At 40.2% G+C, this 25,215-nt stretch overlaps 1 protein-coding gene across 4 annotated transcripts; it reads left to right on the top strand.

The window, feature by feature from the left end:
- Positions 1 to 384: 384 nt before the first annotated feature.
- LOC130189462 (large neutral amino acids transporter small subunit 3-like) lies at positions 385 to 20,313 on the top strand. Of its 4 annotated transcripts, XM_056408240.1 has the most exons (11): positions 389 to 500; positions 12,608 to 12,700; positions 13,559 to 13,692; positions 14,558 to 14,700; positions 15,388 to 15,528; positions 15,874 to 15,909; positions 16,399 to 16,531; positions 16,801 to 16,930; positions 17,066 to 17,139; positions 18,600 to 18,723; positions 18,814 to 20,313. In XM_056408240.1, the coding sequence occupies exons 2-11, from the start codon at positions 12,617 to 12,619 to the stop codon at positions 19,018 to 19,020; spliced, it is 1,206 nt and encodes a 401-aa protein (XP_056264215.1). In that variant the 5' UTR covers positions 389 to 500; positions 12,608 to 12,616; the 3' UTR covers positions 19,021 to 20,313. The 4 variants fall into 4 exon arrangements, with proteins under 4 accessions (XP_056264216.1, XP_056264215.1, XP_056264217.1 ...); XM_056408241.1 differs by lacking the exon at positions 13,559 to 13,692 and having other exon boundaries at positions 385 to 500; XM_056408242.1 differs by lacking the exons at positions 389 to 500; positions 12,608 to 12,700; positions 13,559 to 13,692 and adding an exon at positions 13,699 to 13,927.
- Positions 20,314 to 25,215: the final 4,902 nt, after the last annotated feature.

A 25,215-nucleotide genomic window follows, 5' to 3' on the forward strand; every position in this document is an offset into this window, starting at 1 on the left:
TTCCCGACGGCGGTCGGGCTCATCAATGGACCCCGGGACTGACTGACTGTCACCCCCAGGACTACCACCTCTTCTTCCACCTTCCTCTCTCCTCCTTCTTCCCGCTCCTTCCTCTTCCTCCTCCTCCCTCTTCCTCCCACTCCCCCTCCCTCCTTGCGTTGATTGTTGTTTGTCATGTCCAAATGTTGCACCTTCCACCAAAAAAAATTCCTCGTTTGTTTGTGAAAACATTCATTCTTTGGCAATAAACCTGTTTCTGATTCTGATTCTTCTGATTCTGATTCTGATAATAACTGATGTGTTACGTGGACTCCCTTTCAGTTGGGGATGATTTACAAAGGTACAACGGTTGACACCCACATTGTAAATAGAGCTGAATGTACTAATAATGTTTTTAACATTCATTTCCATGTGTCCCCTCAGTGCTGTCTGGCCTCATCTTCCTCGCTGTCTCCTTCAACGGCTTCGGAGGAATTTGCCTGACCTTCACTTCACTCACAGTATGATTCCCACTCACAAAAAACTGGACTGAGTGGACCACAGTGCACTGAATCTGAACGATGAGATATTGTGCTCACCCACTTAAAGCTTACTCTGTTATGATGTCATATTGCTGTAAGACGTGATCGAAACACAAATGCCAACACCAAGTCACTGAATGATACAGAGTGTGAACAGTGTTCTTAGTGACACCCCCAGAGACAATCCTCAGCCCACTCTGCAGTTTCCTCAGCGCTATGAAGAAGCTTAGCATTTTTTAACTCATTGTTTTGGTTTTATAACCTGAAGCGGTTCCATCTCATGAACTTAAATCCCACTGATTTAAGTTCAGCCACCGTCCACTACATGCCCAACACCAAACAGCAGCAATGTTAGAGACTATCTGGTGATCATATCGGAGCATTCAGCATTTAAAGAGACATATATACATATTTTTTTCTCAGTAGTAGGTGGAGACACAACTGAGCTACTAAAAGACAGTGAATAATAGACTTTATTTAATCTGGTGGACACCAACTGAACTCCAGTTGAATGCTGATGTTGCTGTGTGTCCGCTGGCTGTGTAGATAGACAACTGTTTGCTGACATGCTCACCATAACAACTTTATTAGGTGGAAAAAAGAACGGAGCATTACCAACGTATACTGCTTCTTTCAGTGTTCCTATTTTGAATTGATGATGACTGCCTACATTACCTTTCATTACCTCTTTGACATTTTCCAATTGAAGCTAAGGAAATTCAAGATAATTAGCGTTTCATTGTCAAACTAATGAGGCCATGTGATGTGTAGTCTGTGCACATTGCCAGTGCAGCAGAAGCTAACCCGTGTGGAAGTCTTGAAGTAGAAAGTCCAGTCCATATATCTACTAGCATAAAGTCCAATAGTCATGTGTAGTTTGGGCTGCTTTGTGCGTACCTGGGTTTATAAACACACGTTCATCCGTGTGTGTGCGTGCCTGTGTGCGTGCATTTTGCCAAGCAGCACATGCTGTTCCACTTTCACAAATTCTGATGCGGCCTCTCAGCCAATCCAAAGCATGGGCGAAACAACACACCCCCTGTCAACTCTCTCTTCCTCCCCCTCTCTGACCTAGACCATGTCCTAGACTTGACATAGTCATTCTGGCCTCACTGCTGTCACTTCTGGTCTGGTGTGTGTTTGTGTCTGATGTGTATTATCTTGATGATACGCTCTTACATAACTACTTGAGGTAAACTGTGTACATGCCCAGCTAACCTAACTAGCTGCAAACACATTCCCTGTGAACTTTGCAAGGCAGTTTTTACTATAATATACTGACTGACCAGAGCCAGCAGAGTCATTAAAAAGTAGCAAACATGTCCTTTAACTTCTCATTGTCAAGTAAATGTTGATTGTAAAATGGAATGGCTCTTCCACCATGTCGCAGTCTCCCAGGAAAATGATGACCAGAGCCGCTAACACTGCAAAGTGTATATCACGCAAACACTGAGTTGAAAGCGTTTTGAGTGGTCGGAAGACCAGAAAAGCGCTGTATAAGTACAGGTCCATTGTCTTTCCTGCAGACATTGTTCATGACCTTTGACTATGTTTGAACACCAGGGAGCTGTGGGTCAGTGGTAAAGCAGGATTGTCCTTCAAACAGAGGACCGGCAGTTCGATCTTCGGCTCCGTGTCATGCCAATGTGTCATTAGGCAAGACACTTAACCCCAAGCTCTGTCTCGGGTGTGCATGGTGTATACATTTAAGAATGTTAGTTAGACCCCGTTTACACGATGGGAAAACGCATATATTTTCATGCGTTTTGGCCTTTCATTTACACAAAAACGGAGGTTTTATCACGGAAAACGATCATTTCTAAAAACTCCAGCCAAAGTCGAGATTTCTGAAAACTCCGTTTTTGTGTTTGCGTGTGAACTAGGTCAAATGGAGTTTTAGGTTGTCAAACGTCACAATATGCGACTAAAAATGCTTCACGTCATGTGAGCGTCCTATGTTTACAGTTAGTTTGCTTAGGTGCGCCCGAGTTATTTCCTCCTTGACATGAGGATACTCCTCGGAGGTCTCGGACGGGTACTGTTCTAAGAACAATGCCAACATATCCCTATATTTAGTTTGGCATGATTCCCAATCCACATTATTGAGTGCTTTATTTGCCTTATAATCTAAGGCGACTCGAAGCAGCAGCTCCACTTCGCTGTCTGTCCATACAAATGAACCTCGCGCCATATTTACTCTCTAAAGGAAAAGGAAGTTGATCGTGTTTTTCATAGTTGTTGTTGGTTTTGAGAATTCTGATTGGTTTGCATGTCTTTATCCTTCTCGTTACACTGCCGACTACAGGTTTGGCATAGTTATGATGGCGCCCGGGGGCGTATTTATGCGGGTTCATATGAACAGAAACTTTTTTGAAAACGACCTTGTGTGTACGACGTTATTTTTGAAAACGGAGGGGCAGAAATATTTGTTTCTGTAAATACCCGGCTATGTGTAAATGTGGCCTTCGTCATGAGGGTCAGGTGGAACGTTGCATGTTAGCTCCTCCCATCAGTGTATACATAGGTGTGAATGGGTGAATGATGGCATGTAGTGTTAAAGAGCTTTGAGTGGTTGGAAGACTAGAAACGATCTATACAAGTACAGGTCCATTTACCATGTAGGCTACCTGCACTCCACCTGTCTGGTGATACTTGATACTTGATGCCTCGATGGAGCTAGGTCTCTGTTGGCAAAACAGTCACCGACCTTCTGTTGCTGAATTTTCCTGCAACTGGACATTAGCCAGGAGTCGACTGGGTAGAGGAGTAGCCTTAGGTCCTAGCTGGGTTAGTTTAGCTTCCATTGCACCTCTACTTCCTGGGCCAGTTGACTCCACTTACAGGTCTGGCTGTGTGCGGTGATCGTCTTAAGGTTCATATACATTACATTACATGACATGTCATTTAGCTGACGCTTTTATCCAAAGCGACTTACAATCAGGTTACATTCATACACCGTAGACACAGCTACAGGGAGCAATTCAGGGTTAAGTGTCTTGCTCAAAGACACATCGACTAGGGCGGGGTTTGAAGCGCCAAACCCCTGATTGAAAGACAGACCTGATAACCACTGACCCACAATCGACCTCCCAACTCCTATGACAAATACAAAAAGACAACTAATTAAAACTCAAATGTAGCAGCATTCTACCAGCCACAGCATGTCCTCTGCCTCAGCCGAGGCGAACCAAAGTATTGGACGAATAAAATACATTTTGCATACATTCTGTAGTGTGAACACCAACAATCTGAAGATCACCAACACTTTTAGAATTCAAGGCACTACCTTTCTGTCCCAAGTCAGAAAGTTTAGAGGGTGAGAAGAATATGTTTAATGCTCTCCTTTTACTTAAGCCGTGACATTAATTCTAAATCTTGTTTCCTAACCCGGATCTCATTTGAACCATAGTTTGCCATAACCAGGATCTTTTACTAAACATGGAATACTGTAGTTAGAATGAGCAGTCAGAAAGTGAGACTTAGAAAAACCTTGGCTGAGATTAGATATTAATGTATTCATCCTCATGGGGACATTTCTTGAAGCAGCAGCAAACATGTCTACAAATATACAATAAAATAGCAGGGCATATTACATTTGAGAATTTAAATAATAAAGGAAATGAAAACTTAAACATGAAAGTCTACTTATGACTTGGTATTTGACATAAATAATGTTGGCATTGAACATAATTGTTTTTGTAGAATTGTACAATATCACCAATCTAGTTTGGCGTTTGGGTTAGGCAAAGCCATCGCTACCTGCTGCTACCTGATATTAGAGAACCGAGCACTGAGAGCTTCGTGGTCATACATGTTTCACAAACGATTACGTGTGCACTATAGCAGTGCACAATAACGAAAGAGAGAAGAGGGAACTGTTGGCAAGAGCAGATGGAAAAGTGAATGGAAAAACAAGGGGAGGATGGAAAAGGGGGAGGGCAAATAAGAATGGAAAGAAATGAGGTTGATCAAAGCAACAACATGGAAACATGACTGATCAGAGAGTGATGACTTTATTTGAGCTTAAGGACTGAAGACAGATGGAGAGACACACAGGTGATATTTGGCCATCAACATCTATATACAACATTCATTATTTTTATTAACTACTTTTATTACCAGCTTGAAAACTTCCCAAAGTTCTCAGAAATGTATAGCAATTGCTACATGTCCCCAACAGGTGACTTTGTGTCCATTGGCTTTTGACAAAGTGACTAATTGCAAATTCCTGAGGGCATTTGCACCACTAAAGTAAAGCATTACTTAATGTGGGTCTGGCATTGTTCTACATTCTTGGAGCCCTGTTTATAAGAGAGGCAAGCCATGTTTTAAGACCTTCGTTATTTTAATTTATTGTGCTCGCATACTAACTAAATAAAGTTAGAGCTCTGGACTTGATGGAAACCACTTGAAGGCAGAAGAGTACATGCTGTTGTCTAATGTCTAATACTTCTAATACTTCTACGAAAGCAATAATCAATTCCACAATGACTGTGTGGCAATCAATCAGCCTCCATTATTGACTGGATAGATCAGATATGTTATTTCTAATATGAGCTGATGAAATAGTTACACAGACAGACTGGGCAGTAGCACACACACAGGAAAGGAAGAAGGCCAGCCGACCAGAGTTCAGCTGTTGCCTTACGAGTGGAGAAGAATCACACAAGTACATCTGCACCATCAGCTGAAGGTATATGATCCTCAGATAATACAAATGATGGCTCATTATTAAGTTTCTTGTTTCCTTATAAAAGCAGAATGCTTTTGAACATTTTGTGAGCAGCTATGACCTGTACACTTATCACACGTATTCCAATGTTATGCAGATGTATTTGAGCTATTTGTGTTTTCATATATGCGAGCACCAAACCACTTAATGTTCAGTAGTTTTAGTTTCAACAATATAACCTCTGTAATAAAAACTCATGAGGTTCCAGTTAACTGAATCAACAAATCATGAAAAGTCAGAAAGCTTGTCGTCAATGAATGTAGAATAAGTTAGATTAGAGTGTTTGAGATAACACAGAGGGAAAAGACACACAAGCAGAGTACACTGTAAACCCGAACGTCCAAATTAATCAAATAGATTAAGTAGTGTATACTCAAAGTTTTAGAGAAAGTTCTACTAACTTAAATATGTCAAGTTGGTGTAACATGTTCTTCTTTTTGAGTAATTGTAACTAATATTTTTTTATTAAATGGAACTATTTTGTAAAACATAACGTACGCCCAACGTAATAGAATTTAGTAATTATATGCTGCTAATGATAAAGTCCTGTTATTTCTATTGTTTTAAATATGGATGATTTAAAAAGAAACCTAAATCACATGCTAAAATACAATAAAAGTGTAAAATACACAGTAATGTCCTTTTAGTTGTTTTTTAGTCGGTATCATAAAAGACAATTGAAGTTGTCATGATAATACAAAATAACTAGTAACATATCAACGACAAATAAAACGTTACGCTGAAAATTCACATTCAACTTGTAGTGTAAATCAACTTGGAGTCATCACGTGTTTTGGCCGTTATCAAAGTGCATTATGGGGATTTCATGAGTCGTTACTTTACTTTCGTCCTGCACCCTTTCGCACGAGGCTGTGGTGTCATCGTCGACTCGGACTGTTTTCAAGGTGAGTGAGATCTTAAGTGTTTTTATATATACGTTGATATGTGTAATGTGTTTAGTTACATGATGTTACAATCAGCCAGTTGCCAAACCTCGAAAAACTAAAACTTTAAATAATTTCCTAGACTTTGCGAGAGACATTACGAGCTAGCTACGTCTGCTTCACTCACGAGACTCCAGTCCTCTCCCGAGTCTGTCTCTCAACTTCAGCAGTGGCTGGTTTGAGCTCAGAGACACAAGTGGCGGCTAACGTTGGCTAACGTACGCTCCTCGTGTACTAAGGTACTATAGCTAACGCCGCCGGTTCGCGCAAGCTAACGTAACTTGACGTACCAGCGGAGGAGCACGAGGTGTTCCACTAAACTACCTTGTTCGACTGAGAACATCGCGGCTAACGACGCTTAGCTAACGTAACGACAGTGATCTCCGTGCTTCTCTGTTGGTTCCCGGGCGGCGCCCGGTGTTTATGCTTGACTATTCACGTCACTCGCATCTCTGGCATTTCTTTTGTTTTTGTGCACGTCAAATAAAAACCACGTTATTGTTAGACCCTGTATGGAAAATCCTAGATAGATAGTGTTTTACGGTGGTGTTATTGAGACTTGCATGTAAGCTGCATAAATGAAATGTTTAGATATGCCACCAACAAATTATGTATTGACAACTATGTTTGTCAGTGCATTATACCAGCGGTTCCTAACCTGGGTGTCAGGACCTCACAGGCTGTTGCATGGGAATCACAACGTGTTGTGGGAAGAGTCCTTAAGTAAGAAATATCAAAGAACAGCACAGAAATATCTTGTTTGAAGAAATAAAATGAAATAATTGACAGTAATTGTACTATGGCATAGCATTTGCATCAACCTATCTCCACTAAAAAAAAGTATTTCTGAAAAGGTGGCCAACCAGTAACATATTTTTGGACTCATTTAAAGGTTAAGAACCACACATTATATATTTTTAGAATGAGAAAAATTGTGCAAAGAATGTGTTTGTAATAGCATTCAAAACTCAGTCTTTCATTTTCTTCTCTTCTCTGATGAATATACCGGTCCTTTTTTAGTCAGTGTTCTTTCAAATCAAATATTTACTTTTAGTTTTACATCGCATACAAAAATGGAAAACATGCAATTTTAAAGCAGTGTTAGCTGTAGTCCATGATCATGTTTTGGTAAGCTAATAGAAATTAACTTGTTATATTAATTAGTAAGTAATAGTAATTCTGTCTTTAAAGTTTTAGATGTTGGTCTAAACTTTGTCATTTTTTTCTTTGCCTTTTAGGTTGCTGGTTCCAAAATAATCTGGAAGTGTAAATTGTGCGCAGCTTCTTGCACCTCCAGAATACAGTTATTTAGACACTGTAGGCTGCAGCACAGCCACTTTTCCAGAATCAGCCCTCTTCCATGCCTCTACACCGATTGCATTTGCACGTTTCAGACACTTAATTCACTGAGTACTCATTTATCAATATATCATACAGCACAACCTAGCATTTGTACAGAGCAGAGTCAGGGGCCTGTGTTATTCAAATGCCCCTTATGCACATTTCAGCAACCCTTTTCTATTTCAGCCGTTTTCAGTCATCTCAGAAAGCATTTGAAAAATCATGAAACGGTGACATGCCCATATAAGGATTGTAGCTATAGCACAAATGTGTACTCCTCGTTCAATTCTCATAAAAGTAGAGAACACCAAGCAGGTCTTGCATCTGACTTTCAAACTGATATTGTCAGTGAGGATCCCCATATTCTTCAAGCCAGTATTTCTGAGGAAACTAGTGATTCGCATGAAGAATGCCTAGACCAGAGCAGAGAAGTGGGGAACGGTGATCAGTGTGACACTGGCAGTCTAAGAAATCAACTTAAAACAAATTTACAAATTTAGCTTCTTTATTTCTAAAGATGCAGGCTATCCTTCATGTCTCGAACACAGCTATTCAGGAAATAGTAGACCACTTGAATCAGATCTTCTGAGGTAATATGGATCATCTCTTTAAGTGAAAATTGTGATTCTTATTCATTTGACCGCTATTGTCGGCTTAATAAATGTGCTAGATTCTTCAAATTGAATGTTTTTTTATTTGTTGCTGTTATTTCAATGTAGTTGTATGCAGAGTTCCAGAGGATAACCAATCAGAACCTGCCCAACCGATTCTATGCTGAGCTTGACCGCCATCTTCCACGACTAATGACTTTATTTAGGCAGAAGGCATCAAGAACTGGAAAGACAGCAGATGCTCTGGTTGAAATTTTAAAAATCCACGATGAACAGGTAAATAGATTATTACACACTTCATAGGTTGAACCGGTGGAACTTCGAACAGGTTCAATGACTCAAATGAGCTTTGTGAATTTTGCAATTAGTCCACTCTGTGTTTGACATTTGTTTGATTGCATTAAAGATGTGAACAGGTTATTTGTGGCCATATGCTCTGAATGGATTATTTTAAATGTACAAATGTGTTTTTATCTGAATAGGAAAACCAGGACATACACACCAAACGTACGACTGTTCTCCACGGCCTCCCTGTCTATCTGTGCGAGGATGTATCTGGATTCTTCAGAACCTGCACAGTGAGTCTTCTTAAGTCACTAACAGATTCTACGTGTGCATGATGTAAACAGTTCATCAAAATACTAATATCTTTTAGGACTTACCTTTGTTTAGTCTACCCATACACTTTTCGGGTATAGTCTGTTTTCGCCTCACTACAAAGGAACTGTATTGGCAAGTGAGAAGATGTTCAGTAAAACATGTTCCTGTAAATGTCCTTTAGCTTGGTTTCAGTCTCACCACTTGGATTCTCTGGTAATTTGGTTGATTTGTGTGCAGAACATGGATCTTATGTTGTTCCCCTCTTACAATGAGACACAGGTCTCCCTTGTAAAAGAGGCCTTTGTTTTCATTGGGACTTGGTTAAGGAAATATACATTATGTCATCTGTGCTGTTCCATGTGTTAGTTTGTGATTGGTATCTCTTTTCATTCATTCAGGACGAGTCTGATGAGCCAGAGCTTGATGGGGTTGCAGTGGGCCTCCTTACTGTCACCAGTGACAATAACACAAGTGCAGTTCACTACCACCCTGTGAAAATCTCTGTGATTATTGAAAGTGATGTCATGGTTAGTCTCCTGAGACTTGGCGATGCCTTCCTGGTAGTCTTTGGATTCATGTATGCACTACACCTCAGCTACCCCAAAGCACTTACCAAGACTTTTGAGTTCATTCAAAAGATCTTACTTGGCCTAGAAAGTGGCAAACTGTCACCGAAGTTGCAGACCCTCAAGAATGTTTTGATGACCTAGAAACGGAAGGCTGCAGCGGTATACCATTATAAAAGGTTCAACATGTTCAAGTTAAAAGGTCTATGATCACGTCTTGCAGCTTTGCAATGCAGCGCCATCATGTGATCTGTTCATGTATGTTATTGTGTTGTGTATTATGGAGGAAAAAAGGCAGAGGTCATGGTTCTCGGGTTGTTATCTTTGTGCAGATAAAAAAAAATTAAATTCTTTTATGCCTCATGTACGTGTTTCCTGTTAATGTCAATTTATCAACAATATTTAACCCACTATAGCGGTAAAGATCATCATTATCTTTTAAACGTAAAGATACAATTTATTTTGGAAGTTTAACTTTGGTTGCAAAGTTGAAATGTTTTATTTGTTGTGCCCATATTCATTCAAATAATTAAATGATCAGCCACTATAAAGATGGAAGTTTTTCTTTTTTTCCTGAAAATGTTCTGAAACAGTTCTGTTGTATTTAATCCAAAATGCTGCACTATATACTCAGGAAGCCAAGAGCAGTGTTTTTTCGCTATAACAAAAAATGTTGGTATTGTTTTATGTCACCAGCTCTAAGTTTAAGCTACAATTTATTAAAGTATATTTTCAAATTATTTATTTTAATATTGCAGTGTGCTAAATGTGAGTGCAAGAAAATACTGTTCAATAGATAGATGTTCATGACTTAAATTTTGAGTTTGTTAAACTCAATGTAATTGAGGCAATAAATTGCCACAAAAAAAATTAAGTTTCGAGTCTTATCTTTTTAAGTAAACAAATTCAAAACATTTGACTAATGTGAACTCGAAAACATTGAGTTTGGTTAACATGAAATGGTGTGGTTGTGTACTTTATTTTTTTAAGTTCTGTGAACTTATTCCAGTGGTTTGAAAACTTGAACATTTTAAGTACTATTAACTGAAAATAATTGAGTTGAGCTAAATTAACACTTTAATTTAAGCTGTAATCAAAAGGTACAAGTAGCAAGTCATCAAACTTTTTAAGTTCTGCAAAATCAAATTAAAAAGTTCATTAACTCAAAAAATTTGAGGCAATATATTGCCTCAAATTTTTTGAGTTCTACTAACTTATTCGGGTTTACAGTGTACACAATTGACCGCGTGATTGGCTAAGAGCCAAGTTTGACCATTTATTAGTTTTGCCTGCAGCCCACAGAATGATATCAGTCCACAGTTTTTACTGAGGTGGAACAGCCCTGTGTTTGGGCCCAGCGCCCCGCATCGCAATGAAGCAGCAGAATGATATCAGAGTTGGAGACACTTCAGAGAGTGTGTTTGTGTTTTTGAAATGACCTCAGTTTTCTACTAGTTACAAGTTACAAGTTAAAAGTCTTTCATTGTCAGATGCACAGAATGACACACGGTCAGACTGGGCACTGAAATTCTTAGGACAAGGCACCACACAACAACTACCATAGCATAACATAGCAAACATAATATAACATAACATAACATGACATACACTCTATACAAGTACTCTGAACATAATTTACATGTAATAACATATAATAACCTTACTAAATATCCAAGATAAATATACAATACAATATGCTAAAACATATACCAACCTATACATATAATACTAACATATATACATATAACATATAATACACATATAGTAACATATAATAAACTAAACTACAGACAAATGGGAGTAGCAGGAAGTGCAATAATTCTGATAAATATGTATTTGTCGTGTAAGAGACAGTATGTAAGTGTAAGTACAAGCAGTGATTTGAAAGTGACAGTGTATGTAAGTGACGAGTGCAAAAGTGTCGATAGTGTGTCAATGTCCATTTAGCAGCCTGATGGCTCTCGGGAAGAAACTGTTCTCCAGTCTGTGTGTGCACGTTCAGGATGTTGTGCTGAACTTCCATCAACATATATGGACTGCGCCACAAGGGAAATAAAAACTCTGGATCAATGTCAAGTACGCCCTAAAGTCATGCAGGAATGACGTCATTCTGTGGGCTAATAGGAAGTTATCATCGATCCTCGTTCCCTCCACAAGAAGCCAATGGGGCTTCTCAATCCGTAACACCTGATTTGAGCAATATGTTTAAATGGAACATGAAGGCCTGAAGTGTGAACAGCTGTGTGATTGGCGGCACTCCAGCTGTGTCTATAGTTAGCGTGAACGTCTGTAGACAAACACACACACACACACACACACACACAGACACACACTCCAAACTTACCATCTGCATTGCCAGAGAATGTTCACAGGCACACACACACACACACACTCACTCACACATGACAGGTTTTTATGACAAAAGGATGGGTGTGTATGGGGGGCATATCCGAAAACATGCACACCATTTCCTCGAGCGCCTCACTAGCCCCTGACTGGACCTCTGCAATCTCACCGACCGCTGACATTAAACCTTCATTTTCCATCGACTAAAACAGGGGTCATGCACATGTGGCGTTTCATTTAGTTGCATTCGTGCAGTGAGTGAAGCTGATGACATCAGGTGCCCATCAATATTTCACCACACCTGAGCTAGAACATGTATAGTTACATAGAGGCAGGTGTGTCCCTGTGATGTAACTAAAATAATTATAATCAATGTGTTTATAAGCAAGCTGCACAGCTTTCACAGGGACTGTCTGCTGCTACAGTCGGTTTCATGTCAAATCGTGACTACATTACATTGGTTGCGTGCGTGCGTGCGTGCGTGTGGGGGGGGAGTATTGGCAGTAAGAGCATTTACTTTCAGAGTTTGAGCGGTAGATTCTGACTGCACTTGTTGCTGATTTGATGTGTTGGTTTTGCGAGGTGTGTGTGTGTGTGTGTGTGTGTGTGCGTGTGTGTTAATCAGATCAATGTCCACCCTGCATGAAACGCTTGTGTCACAATACAGTAGCACCACCAAGTGGGTTTTCTTTGCACTTGCATCACTGAGAATGAAAAGTAGTTCACTCATTACGGTGATTTAGTCAGTGATTTATGTTTAGATAGACTCATTTAATTTAGACCAACTTACAATTTTATTTTGAGTTTAAATGTCTGAAAGAGGTCAAAGGTCATAGAGTAGAAGATTAATAGATTTAGCAGAAGCTTATTTGATCACATTTAGTGCTGAGCGGTAAGGATGGTGGTTCATGTCTCCTTTCTCTTCATCTCTCTCCTTGTCATCTAGCTGCCTAACATGTTTGGGAATGTACGATCAATCATCCTCTCCCTGATGATCGGCTCCTATGCTTCTTCAGCCGTCACCTTCCCTGGTGTCAAGGTACACACACACAACCACACACACAGACACCCACACAACCACACAAACACATCTTTTTTTATCCAACATAATCATTCCAAAAAATACTTATTTAGGATTGTTGTCATGAAGTTTTCCAAAAAATATTCAATCTGCAACATATTTGCAAACCGAGTCGTTTACATTGTTCTACAGTGGATCATAAGAAGTACAAGAAGAGTTACAAAAAGAACAACAGCGACAGGAAGAAGAGAGAGAATACAGATGAGGAAAGAGAGAGGATGGAAGGAAGAATGAAAAAGATGAGATCCAGCAAATGAGGAATAGATTAGAAAGAAAAACATGCACACGGGGAGATAGAAGGGAGACGGGGGAAATGAAAGAGAAGAAGGGATCACAGTGTGATTTCATCATTTTATCTGGACTGTACTTATTCCCCAGTGAAACAGAGTATTCAAGCTCAGTACAATTACACAAGGATTTAAAACAAATCCTTGTATTTTATTTGAGTGCTACCAAGCGCCCTCTTTTATAGGTCAAATCAAATACAATGTAGAATATCGCATGATACGGAGCTACGGAGGATTGTGGCTCCACATGCACGATACCTTTGACACTAAACGTTGCAGAATGGTGGATGGATATCATGATGTGATTGGTTGAAATTGGTTGGTACTCGACTTTTTTGCACCAAGAAAAGATTTTAAATCTGGAGAAATATTGGAAATGTGTTGAGCAAAAAAAGTTACAAGCATCCTTTTTCATTTCATCTTGAATTTAACACATGTTCCTTCTCTCGCCTTCCTCGTCTATCTGTCTCTCTCTCTCTCTCTCTCTCTCTCTCTGTCTTCCTCTCAAACCCTCCTCTTACCGCTGCAGTTGATTTACGACCTTGGCGTTTCATTCCGCATCATCATGTGGGTTTGGTCCGGCATGGCCTGCACAGTCTTCATCAACTGCTTCCTCAACTGGCCGGGTGAATCCTTCCCGGCACCTGAAGACATCAGATACACGTCAGTTCAGCCTGTCATAACATGCTGACATTGGGCAGCACAGCACATATAGACAGACCAAAATAGACGCTCACATTCACACCTCCGGGCAAATTACAGTCCAACTAACCTGAGCTGCATGTCTTTGGACTGAGGGAGGAAGCCGGAGAACTCGGAGGGAACCCACAGTGACGTGGGGAGAACATGCAAACTCCACACAGAAGAACTGCCCAGACCAGGATCCAAACCTCTTGCTGTGAGGCGACCCATTCATATATTATTATGCTGTTGGTGATCGGAGAAACGTGGCTGACATGTTTCAAATGAATAGCTCTGGATGTAAATATCTCAATTCCCACCCAGGTAATACTTTGGGTTAATTAATCTTCTTACTATGCTATAATGTAAGGAATTGGCCCAATGCATAGTGACCAGTCTGGCAGATTGCAGGGAGATTACAGAACAGAGACTGAAGACTCCGATTCAACTGGACTGTCAAACCGATGGGAAAACAGTCCAACTCAAGAGCAAGAAAACTAGGCAACACCTCGATAGATTGCCATGAAAATTGATTTGGCAATCTATTTATCATCTAATAATGATCACAGGATAATTATGATCTTCACCAGGAGATGGTGAGCTCAGTCTGTCCACAGATTATCAGGAACACTGCTGCACCAAACTGCATATTCCTTGGGGTATCTGGGCCCTTTTTTTTGCCTTTTTCATACTGCCGTTGACTTTCTCCAAACTCACTTCTCTTAACTGGCCCCTGGTCAGTATGGGCCACAAGCGATCACACAGCTGACCCTGGCTAAAACCCCGGTTTTAAACCAAAACATATTAGTGTGGATATTGCATCAATCTACTTCTCTTTACTCAACAGTAAAAAGGTGAAAATGAGTGGAGTTGTGACGGAGGACAAGATGACTGGTGACCGGTACGTCACCAATGTGACTGTCATGGAAGACATGATGGGATCCAAGCAGCCAGATCCTGAGCAGACAGACTCTCAAAGCAAAACCCAAGGTGTGGAACATTCTTATTGACTATAAACTTTTGTTGTATTTACATTTCTATATACATGTTACCTGTTGTCTTAGAAACATGGATAGATGAATGTGTGAAACAGCTTTTAGATCACTGCGGTTTATGACACCAAACTCTCTGTTTTCGTGCTGATGCATAACAGCTAGCAATTCAGTCACTTTGTGGCTTGTCGAAATAAGAGAAAAGACCAAGTGTGGTTGCTTTAATTATGCAAATAGAAAGAAGACTCCAGCGATTTAGTATTGAACTTCCATAATATTTGTGGATTTAGATAGACTGATTTTTTAAAATAATGGTCCAAATGGATGTTACTGAATGGAGAAGATTTGCCTTTTTCATCATCATTCCTAAAGCTTGTTATTGGTGCCACCGGGTCGTATTCTGACAAAATCATGCTGGTGAATGTAAACACGGATTCAATGAACTTCGGGACACTGATCAGCTATCAGCCACCTCCATTAACTTGTGAAGTTGAGAATGTTAATAATGTAACTCCAACTTCAGGGTTAGGTATGTAAGTGCCATGAGAATTAAAAGAGGAACAGTGCCTTCTGGGACTTTTCCATGGAACTGAACTCCCAGTGAATTGATGCAATGTAACTGGAAACTGAGTGACTCCATCAGTAGTCCTCTGTTCACATTAGCTCTCTCCTTCTTCTGGCGCAGTGACACTCTGGCATTCTGTCTGCACTCCTATCTTCCTGTGGAGTCTCATCACCATGGCGATGACCCAGCTGAGGCTGATCTTCTTCATGGGTGCCATGAACAAGATGCTGGAGTTCCTGGTCACCCACGGCAACCCCAACCGTAAGAATGATAACCTCCATGGACATGTTTTTATCATACTACTTTGTTATCATTGAACAAAATGCCAAGAACATGGATGTATGGTTCCCTTACATCCATTCCCTTACAACATTCTAGGTGAAGAATTCTTTTCCACTGACTTAATCATATCTAATCTCCAACATCTTTATTCCACATCACCTAACTTCTTTAGCGGCAGCCCTGCACACCCTGGCTCACTATAAAATGGATTATATACAAAATACAGTGATTTACAATTCGTAGGTATGAGTATGAACAGTGCTTGAGAGCAGCCTGAGTCAAACCAGCTGGGTGAACGCTGACCAGACGCTGTTGTTGTTTCAGCCTCAGAGGAGCTGCAGAAGGAGAAGGAGGAACAAGGTAAGAGTTTAGAGGCTCAGTGGAGTGCCTGCAATGTTGAGTCTGATGTTTCTAATCATATTTTGTCTTTATTTGACTTTTAAAAAAATGTCCAGGTCACTATTCTCAGAAATGTATTCACATCAGGCCTTTGAGGAAGCAGTTACAATACTGGAAACATAACATTATTATTTAAACACATGACAATAGTAGTTTTAGGCATTATAATAAAGTGTTTTAAGCTTACCATTGTGGGAACAAATCAAACATATTACAACTACTTATTGTTCTTATAACCTGATGAATGCAATACATCAGGTGGACGATAAGCAACATCTTGCCCTTTTGACCCAGAGCTGTTCTATAATAAATCTTAAAACATCAGTGTGTTAAGGCCTCAGAATTTCTAAAATAATACAATACTGAATGTTGTGGCTTCAACCTGTCTCCTATTTCTTTTTCTCCATGCGTTCCCCTGGACTTCCCTCTACCTCGGCGTGTCCTCCTCAGTTGGTTTCTACTCGTCTATCTTCGGTACGATGCAGCTGCTGTGTCTACTGACTTGTCCGTTGATTGGCTACATCATGGACTGGAGGTTGAGGGAGTGTGAAGAGGAGAATGCCAACACACAAACAGAGAAGAGGTAGGAAGAGGGTCCAGTGGCTTCTCTTTAGGTTTAGACCTCCTGTTGCTACATTTATACATTGCTGTACAGCAGTCAGCAACACAGATGTTTTTGGTTATACATTAGTCTAAGAAGGTTTCTCTCAAATGTATGCACAATGAAATAGTTTTGATTTGCTGCCCACACTGGCCCTCAAGTGATCCTTTCCTTGCCCAGACTCTAAAAGACCAAAGAAAACAGTTTCATACTCTATCCAGCCCTCCTCATTTGATGTTTGTCCTCTTCAGCCAATCAGATCCCTCAAAGAGAGACAGAAAGATCCAGAAACTGACCAATGCCATGAGAGCTTTCATCTTCACCAACATCCTATTGGTCACCTTCGGAATTATCTCCATGATTGACAACCTGCATATACAGGTTAGAAAAATACTGTTCAGAAATACAACCTATTTGACATTAACTACATAAACAATGCCTTTGAATTTACAAATACAAAGTGACACTTTTGAAGATCATTTCTGAATCTGTTGTTTCTCTTTCCTCATCTATTAGTTGGTGTCGTTTGTTCTGCATACCATAGTGAGAGGATTCATCCACTCCTGCTGTGGAGGACTCTATGCTGCTGTGTAAGTAACACCACTGGCATCTTATATTAAAAATGGCATGATGGAACAAAACTTTGGACAAATGCAAACACAATCACGCCCAATGTGCCGTCGGTTTGGGCAGCTACGTTGTCCTGCTGCTTCCACATGCGGTAGTCCTCTAATGGTGCGTTCACATCAAAAACGACGCGATTTGTCGCGTCGCTCAAAACGCGTGAGTTTACTCGCTCGACCATTTGCCGCGTTCACGCCATAAGCGTCGAGACGCTGCGCGAGGGGCGGGGCTTATCTCCGTGTCTCGTCTCCGTAAAGACCGTTATCATTTCCTTCATCCACCACGGAATATGAACCACTAGTTCTGCTTTATACTTGTTGAGGACATCCCACACACTAACGCCCTCGTGTTTGGGTTCATGACATCACCCGTAGACTCACACAGCTCGGCCACTTTCACCGATGAAGTTACTGTTACGTCTGAAAGACTTCCGCTTCCAGCGCTACGAGAGCGGAACATCTAAACGCGTGTTATTGTGTTCATAACATTATAATATATAATATATGTTATTGTGTTCATGACATTATAATATATGTTATTGTGTTCAGAACATTATTGTCCCATTCCACAGCGGCGGGATGGCAATGACGCACGGAGCAACTCAAGAGCTGATTGGCCTGAGTTATGAAAATATTGCCTCAAAGTTGAAATATTTCAACTCGGGGCGAAAATTGCGCCGCTGTAAATGCGTCGCCCACATTGCGTCGCCCCAAACGCGCCGTCTGGAAAAATGTTCCGTCTATCGCAGCCACGCGCGTCTGTACGTTGACTTTTCATGGGATTCGGTCGCGCGAAAAATATTCCGTGTTTCGTGGGCACCAAGGTGTTCTTTTAAAAATATTTTTTACTAAAGGCAGACTTTCAAATATGTTTTGTAGAAGATAATTCACATTGTTCATGGAGATCACACTTAGTATCTTTTTTTGAAATATCCTAAAACTCCTGCCAACTATGAGCAACTGAAGACAGTACTGGAAAAATGGCCAGTTGCAGAGGGGCAACAGACAATCAGCCCCACTTGGCATCAACTTTTCATTGCTTAAGCTTTTGGGTATGCATACTGTTGCTTTCCCACGCTCTCACCAACATAGCACCCTCTCGAGTAAACGCTCTGCAGCATTCACACCAACTCTAAATGTAATGAAGTGAAACGTACAGTATTTCGCTCTCCCTGAGGTGTAGTAGAGTAACAGTTTCATGTAGCAAACAATTGGAATACTCAACTAAACTACAAGTACCTCAAATGTTTGTTTTAAATACAGTACTTGAGTACATGTACTCACGTACATTCCACAACTGTGTGGAATTGGTACTTGATCCTCTGGCGTTGCTGGTGTAGAATGTGTTAACTGTGAATTAAAACATTGTCTTCCTTTGCTTTTAATCTGATGATTGTGAATCATTTCTATCTCCCACCTCACTGTAGGTATCCATCCAACCACTTTGGAACACTGACAGGCATGCAGTCAATGATCAGTGCTGCTTTCGCCTTGCTTCAACAGCCACTGTTCATACTGATGTTGGGACACCTGAATGGAGATCCTTACTGGGTAGGGAGCACACACACATACACACAATCAGGTTGTGTACACATACAACAGGTTGTATAACATGCACTGACATATCTTTCCTCGCAACAGATCAATTTGTGTCTCCTCATCTTCTCACTGGCTGGCTTCTTGTTGCCGGGCTACCTGTTCTATCACCGGAGAAACCTGATCAGGGCAAAGGCTGAGTGTGATAGGTTGGCTGCTATCCAATCAGACAAAGAAAATGCTCCTCTCACCCAAACAGATAGTGGGACTGCTAAAAGCAAAGCCAAAGGGCATTCGGCTAATGGGTACTGACCAAATGTGCATCGTGTTGAAGATGATTGACAGGTATGAAATGATGGATTTATGTTACACCGTTCAGTAGTTATCTATTCTGATGATGTAACCTCTCTCTGGGTTGAAAATTATCACATTGAGCAAAATCAAAACAAGACAAAAAAGCAGACATATTGAGCAAGTCTTCTTATATCTTTCTTTAGCGACCAAAACACAAAGATCATATCCAGCAATAGTTCCACATTTTGGCAAAGCTTATGAAGGAACAGGAAGTTATATCTGTAACCCGAACGCCAGGCTCCTCATTTATAAAATGCTTTTTGACTCTTCACTAGATGCCACGAGGAAATCTTTCACACATGACAAGTAAAGGTGGCTCAGTGGAGCGCACTTAGTGGACATGTGATGGACCGGGGAATTAGATGCTGGGAAAGTTTCCAGTCCCCTGACCCTTGACCTTAGAGAGATAAAAGAACATAAGAACATGTGCAAGGAAGACTTCATGTTTCTGCATGTTTTATGCTGTTCACTTCTCATCACACACAGTAGCTCTGTTTGAGCATTTCAAGACGTTTTTGATTATTGAATGTGCTTGAAACTTGCAATCATGTTATATTCTAAGAGAGATATTAGCAAACATGAGCAACACTCGCCCATATCTGAAAGCTAGAGTCCTAAAACTTAAATGTGTGCATCATTGTTTATAAATATATCTCAACTTTCTCCACTTCGTCTCTGGAGTGGCTTCTATTTATCTAGTTTCTGGATTTGAGGGAAGAGTATCTTATTAAAAGTGATTGATGGTAATTGAATTGTCCTAATCCAGAGAAATTACTTTTGGAATTTTTTATTTAGGTGGAGTTCCCCTTTAATAAACATAAATAATATAGAAGCAGGCGTACACACACTGTATGTTACAGTTATGAGCACTATCTGTCATCTTGACATGATAATTTGGACGTGTTTTTAATGTATAGTTAAAGAATAGCTTCACAATTGATTAAAGTCTCTCTTCAGACAACAGTCGTCTGCAGATGTGGACAATGAATACGGTTTTGTTTGCTGTGATCAGTCTTCATGCTAATACTTTTTCCATGGAAGTTATGGGGGACAAAATCCACATTCCTTGGTCCAAACAACCTTTTATGTAGTTTTAAGAGGCTTCAGATGTCTGAGAGAAATCAAGAGGATAATTGCACACTTGTTTTATTATAAAATTCCCAATTTGTGTTTTACTGAACTGTTTTGCTGTTGAGCTGCAGTGGAGGGAGAGTAACAAAAAGAGGGAATAAATTACCAAACTCATTGGAACTTTGGACAATATTCACATGATTTGGACTGTTGGAATGTCATGGTAGCTTCAGATACACGTTTCAATACTACAGAGGGCTGTGGAGATGCATTAAAGGGCATTACTGTCCATGGCCAGTAAAAACAGGAGGAATGGGTACAGTGTATTCATATGGCCAACTCACTATCATGATTTTAAGGCAGACTTGAAAAATGGTGAACCTGCCCTTTGAGGTTAATTAGCTTAAAATATCAAAATATTATTTGTAATCCCAAAAAAAACGAGACAAATATGGTCACTACAAAAATGTTTTATCTCAAGATAACTAGATGTTTAAAATCAGACTATGTAAGAAATATATAAATGGAAAGTTGAATTCATAAATATTGAGACACACTTTTGCTAAATTTACACTCAGGGATTTTGTTTCTACCATATTTGTAAACGATGACGCCTCGATAACCACCAACGTTAATCACGGAGTTCCACAAGGTTCTGTGCTTGGACCAATTTTATTTACCTTATACATGCTTCCTTTGGGCAATATTATCAGGAAACACTCCATAAACTTTCATTGTTATGCAGATGACACTCAACTATATTTATCGATAAAACCAGAGGAGAGCAACCAACTCTGTAAAATTCAAGCATGTCTTAAAGACATAAAAACATGGATGACCTGCAACTTCTTGATGTTAAACTCAGACAAAACCGAAGTAATTTTAATCGGCCCTGAGCACCTCAGAGATCAATTATCTGGTGATGTGGATTCTGTAGACGGCATTGCCCTGGCATCCAACACCACTGTAAAGAATCTTGGCGTTATCTTTGATCGACTTGTCCTTTAACTCCCACGTAAAGCAAATCTCAAGGACTGCATTCTTTCATCTACGTAATATTTCAAAATCAGGCACATCTTGTCTCAAAAGATGCAGAAAAATTGGTTCACGTTCGTTACTTGAGACTGGATTACTGCAACTCCTTATTATCAGGCTGCTCTAATAAATCTCTTAGGTCCCTCCAGTTGATCCAGAATGCTGCAGCTCGTGTTCTCACTAAAACTAAGAAAAGAGATCACATCACTCCTGCACTAGCTGCTCTGCACTGGCTCCCAGTAAAATCAAGAATCACTTTTAAAATTCTTCTCTTAACCTACAAAGCCTTGATTGGTGATGCTCCATCATATCTTAAGGAGCTTGTCGTACCATATTGCCCCACTAGAGAGCTACGCTCACTAAATGCGGACTACTTGTAGTTCCTAGAGTCTTAAAAAGTAGAATGGGAGCCAGAGCCTTTAGTTATCAAGCTCCTCTTTATGGAACCAGCTTCCAATTTCAGTCCGGAGGCAGACACAGTCACCTCGTTTAAGAGTAGACTTAAGACCTTCCTCTTTGACAGAGCTTATAGTTAGGGCTGAATCAGGTTTGCCCTGGTCCAGCCCCTTGATATGCTGCTATAGGCTTATAGCTGCCGCGGGACGTTTAGGATGCACTGAGTACCTATCTCCTCTTGTTTCTCTCCTTAAGGATGAATTTTCATCTCTCAATCACACGTTACTAACTCTGCTTTCTCCGGAAGTCCTTTTGACTTTACGTCTCATGGGGTCATCGGACCCTATGAGACGGCATAGATCCTATCTGCCTGATGGATCGTCTGGGTCGTGGAATTCCTGCTCATGACTACGCCACTGTCCTGTTGAGACTCCGCCCACTCCTCCTCCCCACCGCCATCTGCCTGATGGATCGTGGAGTTCTCCATCGTGGAATATGCCTACTATGAACTATTCATACACTCTGTCATATTCATTGAATGTATTTTAACTCTAAATCTGTCCTTCTGTACACATTACATCTATTGCATCTGTCCATCCTAGGAGAGGGATCCTCCTCTGTTGCTCTCCTCCAGGTTTCTTCCCTTTTTTTCCCCCTGAAGGGTTATTTGGGAGTTTTTCCTGGTCCGATGTGAGGTTTTGGGGCAGGGATGTCTATGTGTACAGATTGTAAAGCACTCCGAGACAAATTTGTAATTTGTGAAATTGGGCTATACAAATAAACTGAATTGAATTGAATTGAATTTTACTTGATCCAGTCAGATCAGTAGCTTTGCCTGGATGCTGTTCTAAACGTGAGCTAGGTATTAATCTACGATCACCAAGCCACTTTACTGACTCGCTGGCTCTTCTCCAAGTAACGATCATCCTGCAATAGGCGCTCCTTAAGTCCCACCCCTTCTCGCTCTGAGCTCCGTTAACAGTTGAACGGGCTTTGAATTCGGCAGAACTTCCGTCAACTTTCTTCTTTGGATCCATTCTTCATGGACAGATTTTTATATTGTACACAGTTACTCCGAGGAATGAGCAAAGTGGGAGTGTGGCCGAGCGCCACACTCTCTCTGGTCAACCTGCATGATTTTGTCTGATTTGGTTTGTTTGGTTGTATTATACTCTGCTGTGTGCCACCCTAAATTAATTTGTTTTGTTATTTATTTTGATATACACAACGTGCATCCCAACGGTAAAAGTCAGCTGGGTGTAATGTATCATCGTGAACATGAATTTCATTGCATACTGCAGGTCTTGCTGTCGACTTCTTGAAGCTATAAGGCCTGGCGCTCAGATTCAAACACATTGCGGCACACGGTGATACTGAACAAGCATCAAAGAGATGATATTCATCGGAAGTGAAAGCAAACCACCATTTTAGACTGAATATCGAAGAACAATTAGACATCCTATAGAGTATTCGTTGTCATATATTTTATGTATCTAGAAAGAGTATGTGGTGAAGAGTATAAATATCCTAAATATGCATACTATAACTATTTATTTATTTAACTTTCTCACGCCTCCCAGATGAGCATAAAGGAGAAATCCAGCACTCAGGATTTTGAAGACAATCTCAAACTTGTTCATGTCAAGGACTCAAACATAGATGTACCGCAGACCATGGATGTGCATAACAGGTTGTGGCCTTAGCCTGCGCGTTAGTAGATGACCTCAAACTAATACTGCGTTAAATTCAGTTTAGGTTGTGCTACTCGGCTACTACATGGCTGTCCTGATCCGATGTGAGGTTTTGGGACAGGGATGTCTATGTGTACAGATTGTAAAACACTCTGAGACAAATTTGTAATTTGTGAAAATGGGCTATACAGCTATACAAATAAAATAAAAAAATAAAAAATAAAACCATAATACATCCATCATACTAAAGGCTTTACAGTTCAGCCAATATATCCATTACAGTCACATACAGCGAGCAAGGAGTCGGCAGGACCGGATAAGTAAAATGAGGGTGCAGGGAGGCCATTCAAGAGTTTGCACTGGGAAGTTGAAAGATTCCGGGATTTCCAGATGTACCTGTATACATCGATGACCGCAGACTCAGTGGTGTTTTCAGAGCAAAATGTCTGCGTCCTACCACAGTGCCCTCTAACGCCGGTTCTCAAAACAGCACCAGGGTCTTGTCTCTGCTTCTGTACTCTTTGCCAGCGTCTTCACGTTTCCTGTTGTCAAGTTTTTCTGAACTCGCAACAGTAATTAAGGGGCTGGGACAAAGGATCCATACAAAGCCAAGAATGTCAGCAGTGGCTACTGTTCCACAACTGTCACCTCGTCTGGCTTTAGATTGCAATGTTAAGATAATGTGCCCAAAGAAAGACAGCCACCCCGTACTTCTATATCTCACATAGCATTCATATATGGCAATATAGGGAGAGCGGGGTAATGTGATACACTTTTTACATTTGCTCCTCTCTAGGCGAGCTTAAATGATATATCAGTAAAACGTACACATTTCCCATTAATTCAGGATGTTACCTAGCAATGTACGTTATCAGAATGTCTTTTGGACAAAGGACAGTGAAAATATGATTGTTTCAAAAAAAGTGGTCTTGTGTCTCACTTTACCCCAGCTTAGGGGTAAAGTGAGACAGACCTGAGAAATCAAGGGGGTAAAGTGATTTTTTGTAAAAAAAAATTAGAAGTTTATTTCAGGGACAACAAAAAAAAAAAAACAGTTCCTAAGAGAAAGATGCACATTGCACTAGTTTTAGCTTTTTATTTTTACACCACCTTCCCTTTGTAACAATATAACAATAAATAAAACAAAAATAAAGACAAATACAAACAATACAATGAAATACGTACATAACATTAAATAAAAAACCACTTACTTTTTCCATTTTAAAACTACCATAATTACATGTTGTAATAGTTACAATCCTGACAGCTAGATTGACAACTACACATTCCAAAACTAATATCGGACTAGTAATAGAATCATGGAGATTAAGATCAATTAAGCACATTTATTTAAACACTTGAAAGTAACTCCAAACAAAATCCTATAAAACAAAATATAATGCAAAATGTTTTAATTAACAATCAAATGACAGATAGAACCAGTTAGATTAGAACTCATATGCCAGTTCACGGCAATTAACTGGAGCAAGGCCATGGAACTGGTCAGCTAGTTGTTTCAAGTGTTTGCTCCTCCTCCATCTCATCTGTAAATATTCTCTTTGCCTCAGCTACTGCACCCCAGGATACTGATTTTACTTCCCCTTTCTATTTTTCTTTATAAATCTTTTGAGGGTTGTCTTGTCAATATTTCTATCCCTTCCAGCTTTTCTTTAGGACTTATGTCCTTGCATGACCTCAGCGGCTGCACTCTCCATCTCTGCAAGGGGTGTTTGGCCCTATGTTGTCTTCCTGGTGTAGTTTCTTGGCATGATGGCTTTTCTCCAATGTTTATGATATTACAAATACAACATAATTAATGTAATATTACACTCAAATATGTTTAAGACTAAACTTAACTTGGGGTAAACTGTCTCACTTTACCCCATAACATTTGTCTCACTTTACCCCACAGCCACTATTTGAGAAAAAACAACATATCTTAGCCATTCAGGCTAATCTT

The sequence above is a fragment of the Pseudoliparis swirei genome, chromosome 24, assembly GCF_029220125.1.
Source record: "Pseudoliparis swirei isolate HS2019 ecotype Mariana Trench chromosome 24, NWPU_hadal_v1, whole genome shotgun sequence".
Taxonomy (NCBI): domain Eukaryota; kingdom Metazoa; phylum Chordata; class Actinopteri; order Perciformes; family Liparidae; genus Pseudoliparis; species Pseudoliparis swirei.